General features: G+C 50.0%; 5 protein-coding genes across 5 annotated transcripts; 2 read left to right on the top strand and 3 right to left on the bottom strand.

Moving 5' to 3' along the window:
* Nucleotides 1–3037: 3037 nt before the first annotated feature.
* On the top strand, nucleotides 3038–4084 carry COL26b_005919 (uncharacterized protein; the record flags this gene model as incomplete). Its single annotated transcript, XM_053178754.1, has 1 exon — nucleotides 3038–4084. One exon carries the CDS (start codon nucleotides 3038–3040, stop codon nucleotides 4082–4084), a length of 1047 nt encoding a protein of 348 aa, XP_053037225.1.
* A 912-nt stretch (nucleotides 4085–4996) lies between these two features.
* On the top strand, nucleotides 4997–6332 carry COL26b_005918 (uncharacterized protein; the record flags this gene model as incomplete). Its single annotated transcript, XM_053178753.1, has 3 exons — nucleotides 4997–5174; nucleotides 5239–5762; nucleotides 5820–6332. The coding sequence occupies 3 exons, from the start codon at nucleotides 4997–4999 to the stop codon at nucleotides 6330–6332; spliced, it is 1215 nt and encodes a 404-aa protein (XP_053037224.1).
* A 959-nt stretch (nucleotides 6333–7291) lies between these two features.
* COL26b_005917 (uncharacterized protein) lies at nucleotides 7292–7912 on the bottom strand (the record flags this gene model as incomplete). Its single annotated transcript, XM_053178752.1, has 3 exons — nucleotides 7292–7429; nucleotides 7478–7707; nucleotides 7774–7912. The coding sequence occupies 3 exons, from the start codon at nucleotides 7910–7912 to the stop codon at nucleotides 7292–7294; spliced, it is 507 nt and encodes a 168-aa protein (XP_053037223.1).
* A 1367-nt stretch (nucleotides 7913–9279) lies between these two features.
* Nucleotides 9280–10767, bottom strand: COL26b_005916 (uncharacterized protein; the record flags this gene model as incomplete). Its single annotated transcript, XM_053178751.1, has 2 exons — nucleotides 9280–9309; nucleotides 9385–10767. The coding sequence occupies 2 exons, from the start codon at nucleotides 10765–10767 to the stop codon at nucleotides 9280–9282; spliced, it is 1413 nt and encodes a 470-aa protein (XP_053037222.1).
* A 2070-nt stretch (nucleotides 10768–12837) lies between these two features.
* Nucleotides 12838–14284, bottom strand: COL26b_005915 (uncharacterized protein; the record flags this gene model as incomplete). Its single annotated transcript, XM_053178750.1, has 2 exons — nucleotides 12838–12855; nucleotides 12926–14284. 2 exons carry the CDS (start codon nucleotides 14282–14284, stop codon nucleotides 12838–12840), a joined length of 1377 nt encoding a protein of 458 aa, XP_053037221.1.
* Nucleotides 14285–18475: the final 4191 nt, after the last annotated feature.

Raw genomic sequence — 18475 nt, 5'->3', positions numbered from 1 at the left:
CTCCCTAGGCCATTCATCCGCCGCGACATCTAAGAGGTAGGCCACTGCCGTACCCACGTCGGTCGTATGAGTAAATACTACAGGTTGGTCCCCAACACCCGGAATGACCATGATCTGGCTCGGGATGTCAAGAATACAATACAACTGGCTGCTCAAACTCGTAGGTAGATATGGCAACGCTAGATAGTCCATGAAGAATCCATTGCGAATCAATGAATAGCGAAGTTTCGGGTGACGATCAAGCTCTGCTTCAGCTTGAAGGAACTTGTTGCGCGGCTGGTAGGGCATGTTCCTAAAGGACAATTAAATATCAAAGGAAAGAGCAGGAGTGAAAATAGTTTAGGACATACTCAGCTGGCGAATGGTAGTTGATATTGAACTCGCTTGGAACAAATCGTTTGACAGTCCCTGACATTGCGGAACCGCGAATGAGATTGATCTGTGCGTCAGCAGCTCCAATCCAATGGAGGTTCAATACGGAGACGACGGTGTCTACTCCAAGCCTTTGAAGAGTGTCGCTGATCTCTGAAGCAGACTCATAGCTGATCTTGACGACGGGGGCGATGTGATGGTCTCTGGCCTAAGACGGGCGGGTAAGTCGATATGAACCGTCAACGCAATATGATCGCACAGAACATCCTTGATCTGAAACCACTGATACATTGGGCACTCACGCTGCGTGAAAGTATATGAACTTGATGTTTTCCTCGACTAACAATTGACTGGACAATGGTTCGGCCGAGATCGCCAAGGCCACCAGCTACTGCAACAATGCCCATGATGATGAGCTGAGGAGAGTTCTGTTCATCGACAGCAAAACATAATTACTTGGTGATTTATATAGAAAATTGGACTACGGATACATGGTTTGGAAGACAGTTGAGAGCGTCCGTGTCGATTATCCGAATCCCCGAGTCTCCGACAACTCATGAGGCTGCTCTATCATACGAATTTGATGATATGGTTCAAAGCATGGAGAGTCCTCCATTCACTGCAATACATTGGCCGTTTATCCATCTTGAATTCTCCTCTGCCAGCCAAGCCACAGTCCAAGCGATGTCTCCCGGGTCCGCCACCGCCCCTTCACAGGGAGTTTCCCTCGAGAAGCCAGCCAGTATGGTATCAAGGTGTTCCGCGGCGCCCTTTCGAAAGGTTTCTGTATTGACAGGACCGGGCGCAACGCAGTTTACTGTGCATCCGTATTTGGGAGGCAACTCCTTCGCCCACACCTTCACCATAGAATCCAAAGCGCCTTTCGATGCTGAATACGCAAGAAGTTCCGGTTGAGGCAATCGACTTGATCCAGAGCCAATACAAATGATTCGGGCCCCTTTTTTGTTCCCCGAGAGCCGTGACTTTGTTGTCGGATCGTATGGTGTCAAATGTGGCAGGGCAGCCTTGGTAAGGAGAAATGTGCCGCGAGCGTTGAGGCGGAAGGTCTCATCCCAGGTCTCGACAACTAAGTCCCAGGTTGGGAAATGAGGTACGATGGCGGCGTTATTGACCAGAATGTCAATGACACCGAATCGGCCCACGGCTGCTCGGATCAAAGCTTCCGGCCCTTCCTTTGTCGATAAGTCGGCGCACACAGCGATCCAAGGCGATTTACATCGCTGTCCCACTTCGACACACGCAGTATCTTCCCCTGCATGTGGGTAGTTCAAAACTATGGACGCTCCCCTTGCAGAAAGTTCGATTGCAATTGATGCACCGATACCAGCCGAAGAGCCGGAGATCACAGCCGTCTTGCCAGCGAGACTTCCCGGAGTCGTCAGCATATTTGCGGGATTAGATGGGGGTAAATCATCCTGGTCGTTTGATGACCAAATATTGGCCCCTTTTCTTATGTCGAGTGTGGGATCCTTTTGACCACCCGACACAAGCTCCAAAGTTCGGCATCAAGTCTCCGACGTCGTTAGCTTCGGAGGACGTCCCGCGTGGTAAAGGTCCCTTGCATCGGATCTTTGCATCCACACCCCGCCGTCAATCACGGGTCTCCCGGAATTTTATGCCGAATGTGGAGGATCGGCAGTACGTATGTACCTTCGCTCAACACCAATGCGGCCAGAGTAAACTCAAGGAAGGGTGTGGTAAATGCCATTCAATCAGAAACCACACAAATACGGCGACAAGCTGATATCCCTTCGATCGAAAGGCAACATATCCCCAAGAGACAGATTTGCCAACATCCGTTTCTCCTGTCCGAATCAATTTTTTGCGTCTTTCTAACACACGATGATGATTATCTGCGATATATTATCTGTCACGCCACGTGCAGGGTTGGCGGCAATTGTTCTAGCAATCTACGTCGCAGTCTCATTGCTCCGATGGGCCTGCTCGCCAAAACCAAAGGTGCGAATCCTCATGGCCGATACTATAAAAAGTTCGCGATCTCGGGCCTTGGAGTACTGCTATCACCCCCGCGAAGTGGCTTGGAAGGGATATGAGCAGGTAAGATACTACAGCTTGAGCATCATAGCCATTCAAAACTGAAAGTCGTAGTTTCGAGATACAACATACGGCATGGATACTAGAGACGGTTAGTTCCATGAAAATCGTCAAGAGCCTAGCTAATTTTGTTTAGGAATCAAGGTGGTTATTCCACCCGAGTTTCTCGATGGCCTCAAAAGTCATCCTCATCTTAGCTTCAAAGCCTCAATAGATAACGTGAGTAGAGTTTGGCCTTGTAGGCTCACAGTGAGACCTCACACTTGGAACAGGACATGCAAAAAGAGTACACAAACTTCGGAGGACCTCCCGAATTCTTGATTCATGCCATCAAAAGCGGCATGACGGCTTCCTTGCGTGAGTAAAAAGCTGCAGGATATTTGGTAAACATGAATTACTAAAGATAGAAAGCTCATTTGACACCTCTGCTGCACAGAATAGTAAAAGAAAACATGGGGCGAATCTTTGGCTACCACACTGGTATGTACGACGTTTCCGGTGACCTAGCATCTGAATTGTGCGGCCAGGCTGAGTCTGGAAAACTGACGGATCAATCTTAGAATGGAAACGAACAAAAGTTCACGATCAGATGTTGCAAATCGTAGGCCGTAACGATGCCCGTGTCTTTCTCAGCACTGAAGTCAGTCAAAACGATGACTGGATCCGCTATTCTACGGGTTACGTACTATCCACCTTCGACTGCATCCGTAAGATCAAGCAATGGCACCCAATGCTGCGGCCAATGGTTTACTGGTTCCTACCCGAAAGAAAAGAGATCAATTCGCAATGGGCCTGCGCCAAGAAACATGTCAAGAAGGCCATGGAAGCCCGCCAGCACAAGGGCGACAGCCTCGAGAATCCACCTTCCATGCTGGACCTTCTTAGCTCTGGCAAAAACAGCCATCTTGCCACGAGAATGGATGACCAAGTCCTCTACCAAATGACACTGATAGCGGTTGGGACGGTCACAACTCATGCATCCATTGTCCAGGCCGTCTATGACCTGGCCACCTATCCCGAATACATTCCGATTCTGAGAGAAGAGATTCAGTCGGTGTCTCGAGATCATGATGGGTTCTTCACGAAAGATGCTGTTATGGCGTTGAAGAAGTTGGACAGTTTCATGAAAGAAAGTCAAAGACTATCTGCAGGTGATCTGAGTAATGACTTCCTGTCGCGTCATGTGATGAACGTAGTAGCTGATACGCTGTTCCTAGGCACATTTCAGCGAGAAGCTACGGCAGATCTTACACTTCCAGACGGAACCTTTATACCTAAGGGCACGAAAATCGAAGTAAACACAGCATCCATACATGTTGACGAGGCCTACTACCCCGACCCTCAGAGGTTTGATGGACTGCGATACTATAGGCTACGTCAGAGACCGGGCGACGAGAACAAGCACATGTATTACAGTGTTGGAAAGAACGACCTATCGTTCGGCTTTGGAAGACATGCTTGCCCTGGTAGGTATCTGGGACACCTCAACATCAAGCTAGTGATGGCAGAACTGTTGATGGAGTACGATGTTCAGACTACTTTGAAAAGTGGCCGGCCGAAGAATGTCGAGTTTGAGGCACTTGTGGCCCCTGATCCGGACTTTGAAATTCTTCTCAAAAGTCGACGTCATAGCTAGGGTAGACAAACAGCTACTCCGTATCGAAATCAGTACTTTGTCTGAGTTTTAGTACACATGCTGCTGATTGTGGCCCAAACTAAAGAAAGCGGCTCGGGATTGAAAAGGGTATATGAAATTTGACGCTTTTGAAATCTGCCGTTGCTGGGCTCCAAAAAGACCACTACTTTTCCTCTTCCATTTGACATAATATTCCTTACGACTACACAGAATGTTTCGTAAACAATTCCCTCTTGAAATCTTACATTTGTCTTCGTTGCGAGGGGTCGTTTACCATAGCATGCATTGGGAAACGCCTATCCGCCATCACCGAAGACCTAACTCTTGATTTTTCTGAGTGTTGTGATCTACGCCGAGGTTGGTTCATCGTTTCGTGTTCTCACCTATCTAGGATCTTTTCCAAACTAGAAACCATAGAGGGGCACGGCGAGGTACTGCAGTAGGAGAGGCGTGGGTGGGGCTTGATCCTTCGGATTCCGATTTTCCATGCGACCTTTTCGATAAGCCCGCTTTACCCTCGGGAACCTGGAACCCGGCCGGAATCCGACCACGCGAAATTTCCCAATTGGTTGTAAATGCCGTCTGTGATTGCTCTGAAGTCACCGCTTGCAAAATTGCCTGATCCATACTGAGGCTCTCATGACTTATCAAAGCAGATTTCGAGTGAGTGTTTGTAGAGCACTTAGACTGGATGCTGAGTGCTATCTAGCCAAAGATCATAACACATGCGCGGACAAGTTTGTATTCATATGACTTGATCTTTTGCATTTATTCCTTCCAGTTGATGGCGCTCATATTCAAGATTATTCCTATTACCCAGCACTTAGATCACATTTTTGTATCGCATCCCACAACCTCATGATGACTACGGTAACTGATAAACACATTTTTTGCGTGATCGTGGGTGCCGGCATGTGTGGAGTCGCCCTAGGAGATCGTCTAATTCAGACTGGCACTTTGAGGCACAACGAATTCATCATCATTGACAAGAACTCCGACTTTGGAGGAGTGTGGAAGATGAACAAGTATCCGGGCGCTGTTTGTGACATTCCCAGCCATGCTTACGTGATGAGATGCTTTCTCAACCCAGGTAGGTTCTTTGGCGTCCCAAACCATCTAATCATTCGATCATGGTAATAATGCTTGAAAAAAAGGTTGGACGAAGAAGTTTGCGGAGGGGAGGGAGATCCAACAGTACTACGTTGATTTCGCCCGCAGAAACCATCTCGAACGGAGCACTGTTTTCAACACTGTTGTGCACGAGGCAAGATGGAACACATCAGATCGACTATGGGAAGTTCTCGTCGAGGACGTGTTAACAGGTGACAAAACACGCTGGATTGCGAACGTAATTTACGATAACGGTGGGGGCTGTCATCGCCCAAAGTACGCCAACATTCCGGGTATCGACAATTTCCAAGGCGAGCAGTGGCACACTGCTGAGTGGCCCAAGGACAAAAGCCTCACAGGAAAGCGGGTAGGTCTGATAGGTACGGGCCCCAGCGCAGCCCAAGTCGCACCCAATATACAGCCCGATGTCGAGAAGCTGTACGTTTTCCAAAGGAGCTGTGGTCATGTTCTTCCCCGCAACAACCATGCGATTCCGCCGTGGAAGAAGCTGTTGTTCAAGATCTGCTATCCTTTGCTGTGGCTATATCACGTTAGCTGGTTCATTTTCGTGAGTCTCAAAACGATATGACAGTACGCTGAATCTCCATGCTGACCTTCTCAACAGTTCGACCAAACCAAGGGCATGTGGATCAACGGGACCAAGAAAAATCGTTCCATGCACGACGCTTGTCTCTCATTTTTGGAGAGGGAAGTTGAAGACCCGAAAACACGAGAAAAGCTTCGACCCAAGAATGACTTTGGGTGCAAGAGGGTTTTATTTCTGGATGACTGGTATTCTCTATTCAACAAAGATAACGTGGAATTGGTCACCGAGAAGCCCATCAGGATCACTGCAACCTCCATAGTATCGAAGACTCCGCAGTCACTGTCAGACGAAGAACGAGCTGCTGGACCTACCGGATCATACCTTGAGACACAGGAAGAGGATCGTACTGGAGAAGCCACTCGCGAGATCGATGTACTCATCTGGGGGACTGGATTCGACATGAACGATTCGGGTGGCCACTTTCAGATCTATGGAGGAGACGGAAAATCTCTGTCTCAAAAATGGAGAGACTATCCTGAGACATATTGGAGTCAGTGTCAAGACGCCTTTGAGATCTGTTCTGGTCGCTGATGATTTCATCTCAGGTGTTGGTGTTTCAGGATTCCCAAACCTGTTCCTCACTTTGGGACCCAATTCTACTAACTACTGGTCAAACATCACCACAGTGGTTGAGATACAATGCAAATGGCATTGTAAAGTTCTGAGGGAGATTAGGCACCGATCTCAACACATGCCATACGCGATCCACCCCGAGCCAGGAGTACAGAAGAGATACAATGACTGGCTTCGAGAAAATCGTGGCAATCCAACGTTTCTATCGTCCAGCTGTGCAACTTACCACAAGGTTATTGATTCCCTGGTCGCTTTTCAATCGTGAGCTAACCTTGTATTATCTTTCCAGACACCTTCGGGCGCGACACCAATGTACAATCATTATCGCATCTGGGAATATTGGTGGAAGATGAGGAATCCAAAAGTGGAAGACTTTGTTGTAGTCTGTGGGAAACAGTAACGTCCTGGAGCTGAATAATGCGGAGTCATCTTCAATGAAAATTTTGAACCCTTTTGTCGAGAACCTACGACATTTGGAGAGAAATTCGTCGAGGCATCAGTGCCCAAGTTGTCCGTGGCAAGGCTATAAATGTGGACTTCGGTGCCGTGCGATGGGGCCATAGAGACATGGATACAACAATCTGCAACCTCTAGGGTGCGGGGAGCGCATATTTTGGGCAACTTGGCTTGCGTTAGGTTCGATTACCTAGAGAAAGCTTATTCATATTATTTGATTTTCTGCCTCGAACCTCCTGACTGCGATCCCCCAATGGACCTTCCATAGACAATCAGAAAACGCTACACATCGAGTCCTCCTAACCATCGCTCCAAGCCTGACATTGGCCCCGGGAAAGGAAGGGAAAAAGCAGTGACCTAGGCGACAAGATAGTTGCGAGTGAACGAAGAATCGACAAGACCAAAGCAAAGGTTCGAAGCAAAGACAGATACCGAGCACACCAATCACCAGCAGCACGAGATTAAAAGTTATGAAGAGGGTCACCGATCAGGCCAGAGAGTTTGCCGACGTCAACGCCACTGTACTGTTTGAAAATACCGCCGCCAAAACCAGCCAATGCAGAGCCCACAGTAGACTGAAGGCTTGCGACGTAGCGCCACTATGAATAAATATCAGCTCGTGCCCGTTAGCAAGTCGAGAAACCTACTTGGAACGCTGTTATGCCCTTGTCATGATACGCCAACCACCGGGAGGTCTGGTCGGAGTTCTGGCCGTACTGAAATGAATCATCGACAATGACGGTGTAATCCCCGTCGTCGGCATTCCTGGAAAAAAAGCTGAAGATGTAACTGAACCAACCGGCCGAGGATCGGATGTTCTTATTCTTGAAAGAGTCAAGATAACTTGTCTGGATGAAGAGGACGCTCTGTTCATCTCCTGTTGTGGAGTTAGCCGGGGCATCATAAGCATGAAGCTGTCGCAGAGACTCAAGAGAGCTCTCACCTTTGTCTTTGTTGAAGAAAGGAACAGAGTAGTAGTCTTGGGAATGCATCTTGAGACTCTGCTGCCATTCGACCGTGACCTTTTTGCTAGTGATCTCGCTGGCGGGGACGTGGATTCTGTTGCCCTTTTCGACGACCATTTTGGAGAGATTTGATTGATGTGTCTTGCTATGAATCTTAGTGAAGAATTTGGAAGGGTTTACTTTAGAGAGGCAAATGCAATCGCGGTATTCCTTCGCGGGATAAATGCTCTTTATTAGACCTCGCGTCTCTGATCGACATGGGGCTGCCCCTCATCTCGAGGAGAATTCACAGAACCACTTCGTAGGTTCGAAACCTTACACCAAGCTTTCCCTTGGACCCCTTCTTTGAGACCCAAATGTCGCGATACTTGGGATAGCGTGTTCCTCATTTATTTCATTCCGTCGGCTATTGGACGCGACTGTCAATTGAATCTAGATTGAGATGGCCTCTTCACAGCGCAGCCCCGTGCAATATCTATAAATTGCGCCTCAACGCGATGTTTACGAGCTGCATCGTCACATAGAACATTGCTTCCGCTAAAGAGCAAGGGGGTATGTCGATATGATGTCACTCATCAAATTTCACGAATTAGAATTAGAATAGGAAAAAGCCCGAAAAGATGGATGGATGAAGCTTTGTCCAAGTCCCTGAGTTCAAATCTGACAAGCCTCCACAACCCTCGGTCTCTTCCGGTCACTCTTTACCCCGCCTTTGCAGTGGTCTAGACCAAACGTCAGGGTTCAACCCAGGCTGTCACGATCTGCGGCGAGCGTCTCGCCCGATCTTTCTCAGCCCAGAACATCCAGTTGCGGGGGAGACACCACCATCCCAGACACCCAAGGTGAAGGGTTTCATGATATCCTTTTGCATGTGCATCTCTGAACTGCTTTCACCGTCTCGCCGATCCATAGTATCAATACTTGACTTGCGTGTCTAGATGCTCCCGTCACTGCCGGAGGGCTGGAAGCCTTTTGCCAATCCTAACGGGTACCCCGCCGACACTTCGGCATCCCTACGCAACAATTGGCCCTACTGATCAGGCCCGGCTGGACCATCAGGCTTAATAAGTTCCGCAAATTCTCAATCAGGTGTCGCTGGACGGACTGGATGGCCGGATGAAGAGATCTTCTGGCTCGTGGAGTATTCTGAGGATGGCATCCTAGTCTATGCTCTGAATTACGAGATAACGCGTTGAACTGCTGTCTGGAGGCTGGGCAGTCTTGTCAACTATACATGTACCGTAGGATGTCGAACTTCATTTGGAGCCTTTTCCCGATCCTTGCTGCAGACAGATAAGGCATGGCATGAAGGGGGCGCCTGTCGACAGGTCAATGAGCATTAAGAAAAATGGCTACCTATTTTTACCCGCGGCCGACGGCGAGACCACAGGCATCCCACCTCTCCAATGAGAGGCGCCGTTGAAGTGTCGCCGTGTAGAGAGCAAGACAAATATGATGTCGGAATATGACTCGTGTATGATGTGTCATATCTTCGTAGGCATCCAGACTCGTAGCTAGGTACTGCCAGGTGGCCAAAATATCTTCCCAGGTGATTTTACCAGCTTTCCCCCTTTCCAAACGTATCTAACATTGTCGCGGTCTACAAAAAGCTTCATGTTCTCCAGGGGATCAGCATCAAAAGCAATGAGATCAGCGTCCCATCCTAATTTCACAAGTCCCTTCTTTGGTGTGAAAGCCCCAAGTGTCTCCGCAGCATTAATGGTGGCAGCTTCGATGGCTTGTAGTGGAGTTAAGCCGGCCTTCGTTGCTAAATAGACTTCTTCACAGCTGTGCCCAGGGGATAGAAGGTCCCGAGGGTCGCTGGAGCAAATGTCGGTTCCGAGAGCAATCTTTACCCCCACATTGACCGCTGTACGGTAGGCCTTGTGGGCTATGCTGGCTATGTGCTTCAGTTTCGCCGCTGTCTCAGGGGGCATGCGATCGAGCTTCTTGAGACCGGCATGAGTGATGTAGGCGGTGGCTACCAGAGTCACACCGTGCTTAACCATCAACTGGGCAACTTCCTCGTCAATGTAGCTTCCGTGCTCGATAGTCCGAACTCCAGCCTTCACCGCAGCGATGATGCCTTGCTTGCCATGGGCATGGGCAGCAACAGTCCTCCCTTGCATTGCAGCCTCGTTCACAATAACCCGAAGCTCTTCGTCAGAGTAAGACCGAAAGCTGGGGTCTTCGTTGACACTCATCACGCTGCCAGTGGCTAGCACCTTAATGACAGTCGCCCCACGACGGATCTGCTGGCGGACAGCCTTTCGGCACTCTTCAACACCATCTGCCAACGCGAAAATGGATTGGCCAGGCCAAAGTCGTTGACCGGCATTATCCGTACCTTGCCGCGACCACACCGTATCGAGAGGTAGAGTGACAGCATCGCAACCCCCGCCCGTCATACCGAGGGCAGCGCCGGCGCCATAAACAGTTGGTCCCATGATGTAACCAGCTTTGACGGCAGCGTACGCTTCGAGGCCGTAACCGGAGAGCTCCTTCACGCTGGTGACGCCGGACATGAGAGTATCGTAGAAGCCGCGGGCGATGGCCGCGCCAGCCGCAGCGGGATGATTGAGGATTATCTCGGGATAGTCGACTTTGCCAATGCCACAGTAGTGTATGTGGCAATCCCAGAGACCGGACATAAGACAGGCGACGTGGGTTCTGGGGGCAGCCGCAAGCTCATCGTCAATGTCGGCTTGTTTGCCAACATAGGTGATGGTGCCTGACTTGATCGATATTCCTACGGCTGCTTGATAGATGGGGTCGCCGCGGCCTGGAATAAGCTGGTAGGCGAAGATACATGACAGGTCGCTATCCTCCGGCTTTGAACGCTGCGCGGGTTCCAGTTTAGAAGACGAAACGATATGCCATTCGTCTTCATTAGAGGTCGAACATGCCGTCGCCTTTTGGGCTGTCTGTTCGGATACGTCGAGAAAGAACTCTGAACAGTGAGCGCAAGCCATAGCTTGAGAAGTGCCCGTTTAGGTGAGAATTTGTGTAGTGGGCGACGAAAGAACCTTAACGTCAATCAAAAGCCTGGAGTCCACAAGATAGCCTGTCGTCAAAAAAGGTGTCCTCAGTATCAAGAGACGTGGGGGTAAGTGATTATCAAGAATGGTCCCCCACAACACCATGATAAGCTATCACTTATGCGGGAGCGCAGCCGTTGACTCGATCTAGTAATTGGATCGCGGGTACTTCTTGTTGATTGGTCGACATCACCCCTCAGTTGAATCGCTTGTCCACGTTGTAACCAGGGCCAGAATACTTGGGGGAAATCTTGACAATGCAGTTGAACCAATTTCTATTTGTCAAGCAACAATGGCTCCAATCTCCGACGTATTATCCCAACGTGCCACCAAAAGCTTCACCCTAGGCGAAGGGGCAGATTACTTCTGGGAAGTGAAGAAACTGCCACAGTACGACGCAGAAAGCAGACCAGATGGGTTCATTGATCTTTCTGGGTCTGTGAACAACCTTATGCGCGACTGGATGAAAGAATACGCCGACGGAGCGATCCGCGGTATGGATGCTCATTCCCTGCTGAACTACGGCCCCCTTCATGGTTCAAAAGACGTTCGGCACGGTGTTGCCAACATGTACAACAAATTCTTCAGCCCAAAATTTCCCATCGAGGCCACGAATGTTTTCGCAACCAATGGCGTGAGCTCAGCAATCGACATGCTCGCTTGGGTTCTTGCAGACCCAGGTGACACAATATTGATACCAGTTCCGACATTCTTCATGCTGGACTTCGACTTGGCAGTGCGGAATGGAATCAAGGTAGTCAAAGTCGCCACAGACCACCTCGAAGATCCTTTTGGTCCCGCTTCTGCTAAAGAATTTGCCGAAGCCATTGCCATGGCAGCGGACGGTATCCACGGTAGTCGGGCACGTGCCGTGTTTCTCTGCAATCCCCAGAATCCCCAAGGCCGTTGCTACTCCAGCCAAACCCTCCGCGCCTTGGTCGAGACGTGCCGTCAACGGGGCTTGCAGCTAGTGGTTGATGAGATATACGGCCTGTCGCATTTTGGAAGCGAGCGGGAGCCTTTCACCTCAGTTCTGGGCGCCACAGATCAGAGATCAGATAACCATGTACACAGCCTCTGGGGCTTGAGCAAGGATTTGGGAATGGGCGGTCTGAGACTAGGATTTATTGTCTCTAGAAATGAATCATTGATAAAGGCTTTGGCTAGGATCTCGTGAGTCTCTTTCAACGAATCTCGAAGCTTGGTCCCTGGATGACGCATGTTAATGAATCTTGGCATATCATAGTTGGTTCACCTGGCCGACTTCGTTCTCCGATAGCTTTGCCGCTTGCCTGCTTCGAGACGAGGCGGCTTTTGAGAACTATGTACGCACATACCAAAGCCGGCTTGCAAAGGCCTATGAGAAGGTATCGGAAGCTCTCCTTCGACACCAGATTCCGTTTCAGCCGGCAACTGCGGGGTTGTTCATCTACATTGACCTTCGAAGGTGGATCAACCAATTTGAGGGCGCAGATGACCTCGAGTTGCAGTTGTGGAAACATCTTGTGGATTCAGGGGTTGGCGTCAATCCAGGAAAGGTAAGCTACAGAGTAAAATTGTTGAAATGAGTCAAGTGGCTAATCCGTACCTCAGTTCGCAGGCAGTACCAAAGCAGGCTTATTTCGGCTGGTATTTACCAAAGATGTTGAGGCCACTGTTGTCGCTATCGTGAGGATGGGCGTGGCACTTGTAAGGCTTGAAGCGAATGTCTGAAAGAAGCGGGACCATGTTTTTGGGAAGTAATTTTAAGCCATAAGCGAGAAAATGCCAGTTACACTTGAGAGATGATGTGTGAACATCCTTCGAGACCACAGTGAGGACGCATCGGTTATCACGCGAATATATGGGAACCTAATAGATTGCTAATGACAGGCTTGCAATGGCATATTGTTGACTTCAATGGGAAAGCCATATGATAGGTCTTCGCAAAGTACTATGCCTATTGACTATGGAAACGAAAATGCTACAATCGGCACTTGTCGTCGTCGAGATTAAATCCATCTCTTAACTGCCATGTCCATTCTGTAGCATTAGTATAAGACTGGACCACTTCGAAGCAAGGACCAAGGCTTCCCTCTGTTGGACGAATTACCGGGTCGCCTGACGCCAGAATTTTGTACTCATCAACGGCTGATGAACCAGCATACTTGGTGAGAAGATCAAAGTAGGCGTCTGTTGTACAGGAGGAGTCATCACCTCGACAGAGGTTCATCAACTCAACAACTACGTCGTCCAAACTCCGAGTATTGTTCCAGCGAGCGCGCACCTCAGCGTCAACATTGGCCAAGTAGATGAGACCGCGGCCATAGGGAACGGTTTGTGCCGTTGATACAGTCCAAGACTGATCCACCGCCTCTTGGTCGGTCAAGTTGATTGACGGGTTTTGGTAGTAGGCAATCGACTTGGTGTTCATTGCCGTCACGTACTCCAACGTGCTGAGCAGCCCCGCGCGCCACAGGTTGCGAAGTGAGTAAAATTCGGCAGTGCCCTCCGCATATCGGGTCTGGTCGGAAAGATTGCCGTTGTAGATGTAAGGCCAGTTGTGGGTGATCTCATGAGCGAGCAGTAGCTCAGTGTCATTGGTGGTGGTTTTGTTGCGATCGTGCCACCCGAACGTGAAGGAGTTGTAAAGGGCTGTGCCTCCTGTTCCAACGTTCTCATTGTATCGGATAAAGACTTTGTAAGGCTTGGTGCCATCATCTTGCCAGAACGTTGCCGAGTAATCGTAGAAGTCTTTGATGAATGATGCGAGGTAGGTTACGTCGAAAGGTGGCTGCTCAAGCCAGTACATGTTGAACTGGCTATCTTCTGATGCAGAGGAGCTTGAGAGGACGGGCCCGACAGCGAAAAACGTACTCAAAAGATCGTCTGTGGTTCCATTGATAGTGACGGGCTGAGGCCCCTCGCCCCAAGTCCAGACCCCTCTAGTCCCTGAGGGGGAGGCTGACAGGTCCCAGGACAGGGCAATTTGAAATTTAGTGGAAGCGTCATCGGGGGCAGGGACCAAAGCCCATATTGATCCGAGAATGCCACCAGCATTCTCTCTGATATCGAAAAGAGGACCCATTTTCGTCGTCTCGTTGACTTCACGGGGATGTGCGGTGAAGGAGATTGCGACAGGGGGGACAACGTCTCGGGTAGCGATCCAAAACCGGCTTGCCAGGCCAGAAGACCCGGTGGCATCGGTGGTGACGAGAGGAAGGTTTCCAGCACCATCGGTTGCGGTCAAAGACTCCGAATCGTACTGCGCAGACGGTTGGCCAGCAATAGTGAGCGCAAGGACAACCACTGTCTCGTTGTTCTTGAAAGAGATGTCCGTGGTGAGTTGACCACTCAGACTCTTCGTTCCATTACCAGGAGTCAAATTTGGAGTAAGGGTGATGTTGATGTACGGGAATATAGCTGCGGTTGCCTGATTGGCAAAGGCCAGGGCCAGGAAGATGCTTTTCATGGCTTGATGGTTAGCGAGAAGGGCGAAGTTGACGGGAGAGAAGCGAAGTGGTTCAACAAAGAGACTAAGTTGCCTGGATCTAATGAATCGAGAACATGATGAATAGTCACAGAATATCATGGACAGCCAGAGGAATAAATACGCCTCTGAGACTGCACGCAAATTCAGACATCATCGTTATTCTTCAGGAGCATTCCGGCACTCATAGCGCGACAAGGGTTGTTAAATGACGGTTCGTCATCGGTTGTGGAGACGCTTTAAACCCATTTCCTAATTCGGGCAACAAGAACGCGGTCTCGTCTGGCGATCGGGCTTAGCTTAGCTTTGCGAAGCAGCCAAGAGGACGTAAATATACATACAGTAGCTAGTAGCCATGTCAAGAAAATTTGATTCTCGATCGCTCAGTCATTCTTTATCAATATTCTTTTGCAATCCTGCACCGCCGACAAAGATGTCTCCTGGACGCGTGGGCTCCATGCTGGGATCCCTGCAAGATGGTCTCAACCGTCTTGCTTCTATCACGATAATCTTACATTCAGCTCAGCTAGCATTCCCGGTAACTTTGGCAGCATCTATCAGCAACAATGCATGGAGTTTGGTGGCTACTGGAGACCTTCTTGGAGACGTCGTCACCACAAATGATTCCCGAACTCATGTATTGTGGGACATCACACGATCGGCGGATTTCGCCTTCTTCAACATGGAGGGCCAACTTTTCCGTGACGCAGATTTCACTGGATATCCTTCCTCGGAGAACGGAGGCGACAATGACTATGGAAACGTTGGCGGCGGGCCAACCTATGATCCCAGTCAGGCGTTCCTCCTTGCAGGCCTTGGCTTCAACTTGGCCTCTCAAGCGAATAACCACGTCTGGGACTATGGATTCGACGGTTATCATGAAACAAAAAACAACTTAGAAGCCGCCAACATTACATCCGCTGGATCTGGAGCTAGTCTGGCGGAAGCTCGCAATGCCTCTTTCGTCCAGCGCGGTAATACGCGCCTTTCTCTCATCTGTGCCGCCGGGACCCACACCCCCGAATCGGTCGCTGGCGCCGGGGAGCCCTCGGACAACCTTGCCCCGCGACCTGGTGTCAGTGCTCTTCGCACATCGCTGACCACAGTTGTTGATGGCGAGGCCTTTTCCAACATTCTTCGTATCGCTCGTGCCCAGGGACAATCGGATTTAACGGACGATGTCGCAGAAGTGACACTGTACACCGGCCAAAGCCCCATGTTCTGGTCTTCTTGGCGGCGTGCAGACTCCAATGAGACAACTCCCAAACTCGACTGGAACACCAACGAAGATGACTTCAACGGGATTATTTCTTCAATCCGGGAGGCAAAGGCCACTTCGGACGCCACCGTATTCTCACTCCACGCCCATGAGAGCGACTCGGGCGCATACGACTCAATCATCCCTCTCCCTCCTGCATCGACGGTACCCGCATCGTATATCACCAACATCAGTCGGTCCGCAATTGAGGCTGGAGCGGATGTGGTGCTCGTACATGGGCCGCATCATCTCAGGGGCATTGAGATATACCAGGGTCGCCCCATTTTCTACAGCCTCGGCTCTTTTACTTACAGCCTCGGGCTTCACTTTCGCGGGGTCTCGTTGCCAATCGAATGGGATGATGGTCTCATTGCCCATAGCGAGTTCGTCAACGGGACTGTCACTAAGGTCGCACTTTACCCTACAATACACAACCAACTCACCAACGACACATCGCTGGCTGACCGGACGATGCCAAAACTGGCACCCCCTGCCGAGGCCCAACGCATTTTGAACTATTTGCAAGAAGCCTCCAGACCATTCGGGACTCTGATAAGCATCAATGGGAGCACAGGCTATGTCCATGTATCTCCGTAGATGCGAAGTGAGAGTTGACAAACACGGGCGCGAATATGGGTGATCAGTTACATCTTTCCAATATTAAGATGTTTTCATTACTGCCAAATTCAAAACGTTGCATCCTTCGGCTGCGGCTGGACTCTAATTGAATCGCATTCGTTATTTTTGTTGTCTCCGCTGTCCTTGTCGTGACCAATTGTCTCTATTATTTGGGTGTCACTATTGGCGCTGGACGTTTTGTAAATTGTAATAAACCATTTTTCACCTGCACTGTAAAATATCGAATGATACATGGAAGAACTTTTATGTAGGGAGATAGCCTCAAATTCAACTCTAATGAGCTAGGATGTCATTTCAGAACATGAATCAGAGCTCAAATTATGCATCTACAGGAATGAGGTCGTTCAGATACCGACCATCGGCCTCTCTGCCACACAGAAGCACGTGCTGCCCACCGCCTTTGGAGAAAAGAACTTCGCGGGCTTCCCAGGCCGAATATGTAAAGGAGGCTGCAAATATTGCGCGGCCAGGTTTGGCAGCCATGTACCTGAGTATTGCCTGGCTGCAAGATCTGGCGGAGTGCAACGGCGTGAATGGACCCTCGTAAAGCACGCCGACAGCCATCGACCTCTGGATGAACTGCTGTAGGGCCTCAAAGCCGATCCTACCGGCCCCGAGGATGGAAACCTGAAACAAAACTGAGAAGATCCCGATTCTATACGTATTTCTCTTTTGACACTCAACTGGGTCGAGTTCGTCGGTGATCCGAAGTAACAAATTCAGCCATGGGTTGCTCCTCATGGGAGCGCAATCAAATGCGTCCGCTTTATTGTCCACAGCAATTCTTACCTCTTGTGTAAGTCTCTGAACGTTGCTCTCGGTACAGAGTAGCTGGGCGAATGCATAGTCAGCCCACGTCATGGCCATCTGATGAGTCGGAAGGCGGAGAGGCGCATAAGGTCTGGCGTAAAATGCTTCCGAGTCGGGTAAAAGAGCAGACAGTATCCCTTCCGGAGCTTCGCATCCAGCCAGGGTAGACTGGAGATTTCTGAGCTCTGTGAACAGCTCCTCATCTGGGAGCACAGTATCGGGCTCCGTCTGTTCGTCTGAAGGTTCTCCGAAGGAGGTACCCTTCAAGATTTCCCACCACTGCGTCACTTTACTCAATGTCTCCGCGGCTGAATCCCCCCTTTCATAGAAGCATTTCGAGAAGAGCAGCCGCTGACTGATCCTTGACGCCTGACATCCAATGACCTGGATCCTTTGTGCTGGATGTACCAAACTTGGTACAAGTTCCACGAGGAGTGACTCGTTGGCCGACTCGATCCCCAGAGGATGTTGAGGCCCTCGACAGACCAATTCAAGGTATCTGAGGTGTACCCAAATGCGTCCCAAGTCTTTGCCGGTAGTAAGCGAAAGGACCTGACTGCGATGATTGCGGATGCCATTGTCAAGCACCGCGAGAGCCCGCCTGAGATCGACAATCGTCCCAGTCTCTAGTTCGTACAGTGTAGCTAGAATCATGATGGTTAAACGAGCCTCCCATGACATGTCTGGATGCGTTTCAAGAATTTCTGAACATTTGCTGACATAGTTGAGTGTTCTAGACGAATGAATCGGTGCTAGTACCCATTGACTATGATCGGATGAGTGATGCCCATGTAGGTTGGCGAGACTGGCAGCCGCCAAAGCCATAGCTGCATATCGGAGAGGGGCGTTGTAGAGCATCATCTTCCACAGGTTGTCGAGGCGGACGGGAAGATTATTCATCACGTTCAACCTGAAGTGGGCTAGGTATGGCCTATCTTCAACGGGAATTGGAGCCGGCTTTCGCGTAGATGGCAATTCTGGTTGGTTCTCAAGGCCGGTCCAAGAAGCTGGAAGTAATCCACGTCGTAGAGTCCGATTTGCTGTGCAGTAGGGTGATTGATTCTCATGGCGGGAGGTTTCTGAGGCCAGAAGAGTTTCATCTGGTGGTGTAGGATTGTCCGGCGATGAGATCGTCGACGCAGAGCAGGAACCCTCGCCACGTTGGCTTGTGGGTGAAGTTGGGGACGGCAGCAAAGACGGCATCAATAAGTCCCACGGAAGGCATTGAGTATCCCCTGGCAATATTGGAGACACAGGTATGAAATCGGTCATTGACAACGTCAGAAGCTGTTCTGCGTCGAGGAAGAATTCGGGTGACAATTGATCCATTGAGTCGTCTCTACGCCATCCATGAATGTCGTAATTGGCGGCTGAGTTGATGTCTTCCTGTCGGTCACCGGACACCAATGATGTGTTGTGCTCATCAAATTCAAGGACTGGTGGGGTAGGCGGCAGTGGAGCAGTGC

Source organism: Colletotrichum chrysophilum (genome assembly GCF_026319265.1).
Source record: "Colletotrichum chrysophilum strain AFK26 chromosome Unknown scaffold_42, whole genome shotgun sequence".
Classification (NCBI taxonomy): domain Eukaryota; kingdom Fungi; phylum Ascomycota; class Sordariomycetes; order Glomerellales; family Glomerellaceae; genus Colletotrichum; species Colletotrichum chrysophilum.
Note: the sequence above shows the minus strand (reverse complement) of the source record. Positions and strands in the feature narration are given on the sequence as shown.